Genomic DNA, 8,405 nt, shown 5'->3' with positions numbered 1-8,405 from the left:
AATGATATCTAATTACACAAACCAACTCGGAATAAACATGAGCAGATTTTTCACTAAACAGTAGAATTTCATTCATTTCAGAGAATTATAAATACACGTTTTGTACAATAGTGAGGCATTTGATTCTCTGACTCCCTCAAGTTACCATGCTGGATGTTAGTATAACAGGACTATGCAAACTCAGACATCTGCAGAAAGGTATTAGATAGGATTATTTAAAAAAAAAAAAAAAAAAAAAGGCAGATACCAGAGAGCTTTGGTCTTTTCCAAGATTCCCTTTCTCAACAAATGAAGGTGCTTTAACACTGAAGTAAAAACTGTGTTAGTTTAGAAGAATCCTGATGGGTTTCTCACCATTCTAGGGGGTAGAATGATTTCTGTAAACCTTACAGAAAAAACCTCACAGTTTCCAATAAACAAGAGTAGTCTACTAAAACAAACAAACAAACAAACAAACATGGTAGAATAAAAATTCACTACAAAGAACCGTACTCCTAAGGTTGTCAAATAATTAGTCTTCTAGGAATCTGAGGCACTCAGCTGTGTCCCTTTCAACATATCATAGGGTGCTTTATTGCCTACAAGGAAATATTAGACACACATAATTTTTATTGTATTATTAATAAGATGAGAAACCTGACAAAACCAAACAAGTCAACACTTGCTGAAAAAGCTGATGTGAAGTTGTGTTAAAATTAAGTGCTAAAGGTTCCTTAATGTAGTTTGAAATGGGGGAAGGCCCTGTTTTGAATTTTAAAATTTCTCAGGTTTTGACTTATTTCAAACTTCAGAAAGGCTTTATGTAGTTATTGCCCTTTTCTCTGTGTGTGCTTTTCTCATCTATGCTTTAAGAGGTGCCCACATTTAAGAGGTGCCCACACCTTTAAGAGGTGCCCACATTTCTACTTTATCCTGCTTGCACTTAACCCGTGGCATGGTGGATGAATGTCACAACTGCTTCAGTCATAAATAGTCTTTGGAGAAGTATGCAGCAGTATACTTTGGAGAAGCAGCCAGCTAGCAAATGCAGACGATGCTGCAAAGAAATCCAAGGACTAAATAGGTTATTATTTCACTAAAATGAAAGTCACTTAGACTGGGTTGGGTGTGAAAAAAAATCATGTATAGCAGTCATTCATTAGACATAAAAGGCTTGAGTTGCAGTAGAAATCAAAACATGCTAAGCAGTCATTACCAAATAACGCTGCCGCATGGTTTCTGGTGCTAAACGTGTAATTTACTGATAGAGTTAAGTACTAGGGATGCACTTTCAATTGCTGCTGAAGGGTTGTCATGCATCTTCTGCTGACTTTAAGCAGACTTGCCTGGCCACACAGAAAACCCTAACACCTCAGATTTCACATTTCTGGAAACGTTGAGAGAGATGTCGCACAGCCGTGGGCTCTGGCTGCTAACTCATGACACCATTCACAGCCTTTACGTTAGTTACTCACACCCACAGTAGTGACACAGCAGTGCTGCCTACAGGCCTTGGGATGAGTTTAGTCAGTTTAAGGAAGTACAAGCCCAGGAGGAAAGAACGGTTATTAAAAGCTGGAAACCTCATTAAAGGCAACGCCTCCCTGACAATGTTATTTTACTTCTTAGAAACAAACAAAAAAAATCTCCTACAACCTAAAACTCTCCCTGCTAATGAAATGAAGTCACATGAAGGGTTTTCTTCTAGCTGGGAACATGACGTGAAACTTTGACAGTAAAGCGAGTGCTGTTATAAGAACGGGACAGCAGGAGGACCACAGGAAAGCAGAGAAGCTTGACAAAAGGCAGGTGTGAAAGCAAACCCTAATTTTCATTCTCTTTCTTTATCTCTCAGCCCTCTCTCCACCACGTGCGCACTGTACTGAGACCTGCTGCTGCCCACACATTCCCAAGTCCCTCCTAATGCCACTTGAGAGCACAGTGCAAGGCAACACACTTACAGTACCAGTTAGGGGCCTTCCCCAAGCCACAGCTGACAGTGACACATCCACAGAAATCGGCTGACAAAATGGCCGAGATCACAGGGAATAAACAAGTGAAAACAAGCACTTATATTTAAACTAACCCCCCAAAACTAAAACCAGATGAAGGTAACTATGGCCTCAGATCCCTCCAACTCCCATCCACAGGAACGGAAAATACGCTCCATATTTACTGCATGGTATCCACAAGATTTTAATGTACTCTATCATTCAATTTTTAGCATACAGGATTTCAGTTGCTCCCAGTTCCTCTTCAAGAGCTGTATCTATATACACACACTGTATTACTAACACATTAACTGGAAAGAGTGTACAAGAGGAGCCTCAAAATGCTGAAGTGAGATTCTTTTCTTTTTTTTACTCCTTTTGCTTCATTCTTTTTTTTTTTTGTAGCTGGATAGTTAAAAAAGAAAAAAAAAAAGTAATCAAAGATCCTGTACTTCCGAGGAACACTCATGCTGCGGGATAAAGGAAGACTCGTAACCTGTCAGCATTTCAAAACCAGCTGATACAGTTCAGTAGCACAGCAACATCGGTGTTTGTGGCTCTACAGCAATGATTCTTCTCAAGTACAGCAAGAATTTGGTATGAACCAAATTCCTCAACATGGGGGGGAAAAAGTAATCCACAACACAAAGTGGCTGAGGGCGAGGGGGAATCATCAGAACATCTAGAGAGGCAAGGGACACACCAAGCGAGTCAAACAAGCCATCGTTCCCAATCTCGGGCTGCAGCAGCACCCCTTAAACAGGTGTCTCGTACTCTCAGGCTCCAAGGCTGACAGCAGTCCTCCTTCTGCAGTGTTTAAGCATTTCAACACTTGTCTCCCTTTTTGGAGATCAACAGATGTGACAGAAAAGACCTTACAGAAAAAAAAAAAATACAACTCACAACTTCCGTGCATGGAAAGGATTAAGTCTTGGAACAAAAAAAAACCAAAACAAAACAAAACTCAAAAGGGAGACCATGTACAATAGGGTAAACCAGCATATACTTAGAACATTTCCAAGAGTGAGACGATCACAATGGCTACATAAGGATATTTGCTGTATTAATTTGCAATACCTGAAAAAAGCCCTGCTGAGTTTGCGCTATATTTACACATTGATTGGCTTCTTCCTTGCAAGCAAGTAGCGGCATCCCTTCCCGCCTCGGTCCTTCCCTCCCCCCAGTCCTTCCCCTGGGCTTAAACTACTCATAGTCAGAACAAGAACATTCAGTCTAAGAAAAATTTCTTAGAGTAATATAATTTCTTAAAGAAGATAGCATATTTACACACATCTAACACATGAAAATACTCTATTTTATACTAAATTTCTGTTTCAAATAAACTACAATACTGCATCTCAGCCTTCTGCAGCTTTAGAGGACAGTCCCCATCGGGCACAAATAGGGCTTCCCACTCCCGCTTCAACCGGCAGCTTTGCCTTACAGTGGTGCACTACCATTGCGTTCAAGTCCTGACAGGTCTCCAATTGTGGTTTGCTTGCTTGGGAAAGGAATAATGAAGTTCTCAGCAAAGCCATGCTAAACATCCACTCCTTTAATGAGCGATCCTTCTAGGATGATGTTGAAATCTTGCAATGTCTGTAGGACTCGGATAAGGGAGTTGACAGTCATGCGGTCCCGTAGGAGAGCGTTCTCCTCATACATCCTTGTAATGGGCGGGCACTCTGCCAGCAACGGGATCCACTGAGGGAGCAAGTGGTCCCTGCAAAGGGGATGGAAGGAATTATTTTAGCACCAGGTACAACAGATCTCAAACTGAAATTCTTCTCCAAGAACACAACCCAAAACACGCAGTCTCTTTTTGCGGGTGATGCATGTTGCCTGCACATAAAAAGTTTCCTGTGCGATCATAACCTTTGATTTTGTTGGTAAAATACAGGTAACTGAACATACTGTAGGAAGATGGAAAGATTCCAGCAGGATTGGATGATTAACTTGGGAAGAATTCAGCAACATTTTCAGATCAGAAACAGGGAAATTAAAACTCAGGAAAAAACAATAGACTGTTTTCCAACTGGTTGTCCATGTATCCAGACAGACAAGAAAAAAAATGGTACTTATTTCTAGACATACCAACTTTCACCCTCCAAAATACAACTAACCCCCCCCCCGCTCAAAAGCAAGACAGAAAGCATCCCAATAGGAAAGAAAGATTCATCTAGAATAGTTTTGTCAAAATCATAACAGACATCCATTTTCATAGGCAAAGTGATTCAATGAGGATTTAGAAGTGCACCGGCTCTGGCAAAGGAACTCTGCATTCCCAAAGCCAGCACTTCATCAAAAATACAATTTCAAGACAGATTTCATACATACGACTGTCAAGCTAACAGTTATAAAAGAGCTCAAAACATTTTTAGCAGTTTAGACGCTAGCCATGTATCATTACTGCTTCTTTGTTCCAATTTTTCATGTATTATTAAAGCTGCCTAAAATAGGTACTGGATAATAGATAGGTATGAGATGTCTTAAAATGGAAAACTAAAGGTAGTAACAACGGTGTAAAAATATTCTTCTAGTCGAATGCAAGAGGGGACATAAAACGAAGAGCAGTTAAGTACCTTGTCCCCAGGCAAACCAGAATTTGGAATTTGCCGTCCTTTCCGATGTTCCTTGGAGCTGTATTGATGGCATTCACATAATGACAGAAGGTTTTGCACGAAGATCTCTGAAGCAAAAGGGCCTCCTCATTGTCTCCAATCTGGTCACTGGTTTCAAAATAAGCAACAGCTTTCTCTGTGGTAGGGAGAAAATCAGAACCCAGTGAGCGGAAGTACTTTATTGTGACATAGAATTACACAAGGGAATCCTTAAAAAAAGAACCTGCTGAGAGCTATTGCACAGTTTATATACAGATTCCTCACTCTGAAGACCATAGGTAGGTGGGGATCTCCACCTTTGCTACGTAGCAGTGGTCAGCAGACTGGCTGATTTCCAATACAGTTAGGAAACATCAAGGAGCCGCACCAGAGCACCTATCACTGGTTTCACTGTAAGTGATACCATCAGTTTTGATTTTTCACCTTTTCTGAGTAAGCACTTACCCCCAGGCCAAGTATCTCAACTTGCGAGCGTGTTTTAAGGGAATAAGTACATCTTAAATGACCGCAACACAGGCCTACAGATAAGCATCACCAAAAGACCAGTGCAGTGATTAGGAAAGTTTTCATAAACAAGTAGAAATCTAAACCTTTCACTCCCTGCCCTTTGCCAACTCTCCCCCTAACATCAACTGCTACTCTACCCCAACCTCCAGCCTACCTTCTTTCTGGGTAGAAAAGCAGCTGTTTGAACATTCATCTATGAATAAATGACGAGAATTTGACGGGCTCTTAAATTTCTGCACAGACTCACACTCATCCCTTATACAGAGTTTAGTGTTTCTCGTCTTCCATCTTGTTTCTCACTGACTTTAAGCAACCTGCAGCAGGTGCAAGGCAGGAACGAATGGCACCCTAGCTGACAAGAATCCGAGGTCTGTGCGTGAGTAGCCATTTTGCCCTAGTCTTTCTTCTCCTTCTGCCTCCAAATCACATACCGGCTTACCTATGAAATCCCAGATGAAGACATTCTTATGAAAAATGCGAGCTGATTTGAATCCGTGGTGGAAGACCTGCTCCAGTGCTGCAACCAGGCCGTTTTCTCCACACAACAGAATGGTAAGGCTCCCTCTCTGTGGGAAAGGGTGAGTCTGTCAGTACAACCTGCCTTGTTTGTATGCCAGAAGCTTCAAATCTAAAGGTTAATGGTCTCTACTAGTATTTCAGTTCCATTTCTGTTTATGAAAATATGTACGTGCATTGTAGATACCAGGCAAGTAATGAAAAGTAGGAAGTACCTCTTTCTCCGGCTTGTGAAAGTGTTTCACAATATTGTTCACGGCTTCCCCGATTCCCTCTTGGATCTGTCCCGCATTAGGCTCTGTGAAATGATGGAGAGCATACTAGCTGAAGATACCAACTTCAAAACATTAATCAAATTCTCATGATGAAATAGCTTGAACTGCAGGAATTATTCTGTATCTTTAACAGTGTTCAGGCAATCATTTGTCTTGGGTAAATCTGAGCTTTAATCACAAGCAACTGATGAGCAACCCTGTAACAGTCCAACAAATCGTCCTACTTAAAAATGCACAATCCAAGAATCTGGCTTGATAAATATTTTATTTGAGTTAATCACATCTTGCTCAACATAGAGTATGGCAACCCTCACAGGAAGATACATGGGCCAAAAGGTTGTAGCCCAGTCGTTTGACTGAATTCTATGTGACAGAGGCCAGAAAACCCAGCACTCATTAATTCCTGACTTGAACCTACAATGGCCCAAAACAAGTATCTATTTCAGGCACACATCTAGTCATTGTACCAGTGTGAGGGGCCACAGGCAGAGAATATTCCTTATTTATGGTTCCAAGGGCAAATTATCTTCTGTGTTAAAATATATGCCCTGTTTCTGCTCTGAATCTGTTTAGCTGTATGCCTCTGCTACTGAATCATGCTGTGCCTCCACCTGCCTCCACCTCATCTTCCTATACAGGTACCTGCAGAAAATCACCCAGTCCCTCATTCACCTTCTGATTAAAACAGAATGAACTATTCACACTTATTTTTAAGCAGATGTTTTCCAGACTTCAATCATTTTCACGGCTTTTCTATGAGTCCTTTCAAATTTTTCCAGACATATGTAGGTTGCTATTAGCTTGTCCTACAATTGTTATTTTGGAGGCATGGAGTAATTCAGTACCATTTTAGTACCTAACGACCTCCACAGTCTTTGGCAGGTCTAACACAGAGCCTCATGTAGCTCACAAGAGAAATGAATTATTGTGCCTCAGTGCTCTCAGACCTAAGGATATGCTCTGCAAGTAGCTCTGGTGCCCACTCCTCCAGCTAATATAGACTCACATGTGTGAAGAGCTGCAGTGGTCCCGTGGTGGTTTTTAAAAGCTGCATTGCTCTTGGAGGCTAATCTTTCCTTGCTCGACATTTCAGCAGTCATGTCCTCCAATTTTACAGAAGCCGGACAGATTTATGAACGGGATCTACAGGATCTACACTGTGCTCATCTGTATGCTTTAGCGGAGAATGCCTCACGTGGCCCTCACAGTCCCATACCCAGTTGTAGCCAGGTGCAGTTACTCATAAAAGCTAATTTTAGGGCCATGAAGTTGATGTCACCTAGGGTCCCTCTGCAGATGAGCTCCTCCAGAAGGCCGTTCACAGCATCCACATCAGGCTCTGAACTGCCCTTCAGGGAGGACTGTCTTCCCACTGACGGCAAAGTGAGCCGGGAAGCTGAGCAGCACCAGCTACTGCAAATTCTGCTGCCTCCTCCTCCCTCATCTCATATCTCCACGCTCCAAGAAAAGAGATTATTATCTCTCAAGTGTCAAACGGGGACATTGAGAGAGGCAACGTGTACAGTCACAGAGCAAGCTGCAGACACACAAACCAGGGCAGGAAAAACTCATCAGCTCGCAGCTGCTCCTCTGCACCACCCTTGCTTCAGTAGGAGCTCTCCTGTTCACAGGAGCTTTGTTTCTCAGCGGTTGCCGCCCCCTTCTCTAGGGCCCTGGGGAGAAAGGAAAGGACTTACTGGTGTTCTTCCCTGTGAGGGAAGTGATGCTCAGTCGCCGAGCCGTGGTAGGAGATTTCTGCTGGGGGGGGGTCCGGCACTGCTTTGCCAGCTCTTCATCAGAGGTGGAGGACACCAGCTCTCCAATGAGTATTCGCTCCAAACTGCCATCGTCAACGCCCTTTCCCAGCCATCGCCCGCAGGGAAACCTGCCACGCAGCCAGCACAAGCACAGGTCAGCCACACAGGTAGTCCAGATCGATCTCCAAGTTAGAGGGACAGCTCGCGCCCACAAACACTGCTAACGGGCAGGGAATACTCTGTAGCCAGAAACTCTTCACAAACCAGAACTCAGCAGGCAGCATCCCCTGCACCACAACTGATAGCACCACACTAGGAAACTACATTCACCTCTTTCACTTGCAACCATAACTGATATTCAGCCTTTACAAATATTGTGATAATTAACAATTAAATCCCCACACAGAGTTCCCACCCAGCTGAGGCTGTGATGTCTCCTCGTACTCAAACCTTACCTCACATTTTATTGCTGTACTTTTTGACCTCATCCACTGTCCTAATGAAATCCATGCACATGTCCATACCCCCAGTGCTTGTACCCCAATCTCCTACTTTCCCTCATACACTGTGGCCAACCCTGAGCTCTGGAGCTCACCTCTCTGAATTATGGTTTTCCAAGCCTGCATTTAGGAAAAAAATTGTCTGCTTAGCCAGATGTTTTGTAAAACCAATGATGAGTTAGGAGACCATTTCAACAGAAGAGGTATGTGCTCAATAGAAGATTAAGAAATCATCAAAAACTTGTATTTTCTTGTAATC

General features: G+C 42.6%; 1 protein-coding gene across 4 annotated transcripts in view; it reads right to left on the bottom strand.

Annotated features, from left to right (window-relative positions):
• Positions 1–2,881: 2,881 nt before the first annotated feature.
• Positions 2,882–8,405, bottom strand: part of DENND5B (DENN domain containing 5B) — a 116,156-nt gene continuing 110,632 nt past the window's right edge. For all 4 annotated transcript variants that reach the window (XM_074583310.1, XM_074583327.1, XM_074583319.1 and 1 more), the window contains 5 exons: positions 7,587–7,774; positions 5,830–5,912; positions 5,538–5,664; positions 4,553–4,727; positions 2,882–3,693 (listed from right to left, as the gene is read on the bottom strand). In XM_074583310.1, coding sequence (XP_074439411.1) covers positions 3,510–3,693; positions 4,553–4,727; positions 5,538–5,664; positions 5,830–5,912; positions 7,587–7,774 — 757 coding nt within the window. In that variant the 3' untranslated portion in view covers positions 2,882–3,509. The remainder of the gene's footprint in view (positions 3,694–4,552; positions 4,728–5,537; positions 5,665–5,829; positions 5,913–7,586; positions 7,775–8,405) is intronic.

This window comes from Larus michahellis, chromosome 1 (genome assembly GCF_964199755.1).
Source record: "Larus michahellis chromosome 1, bLarMic1.1, whole genome shotgun sequence".
NCBI classification, from domain to species: domain Eukaryota; kingdom Metazoa; phylum Chordata; class Aves; order Charadriiformes; family Laridae; genus Larus; species Larus michahellis.
This window is presented reverse-complemented; position numbering and strand designations above follow the sequence as displayed.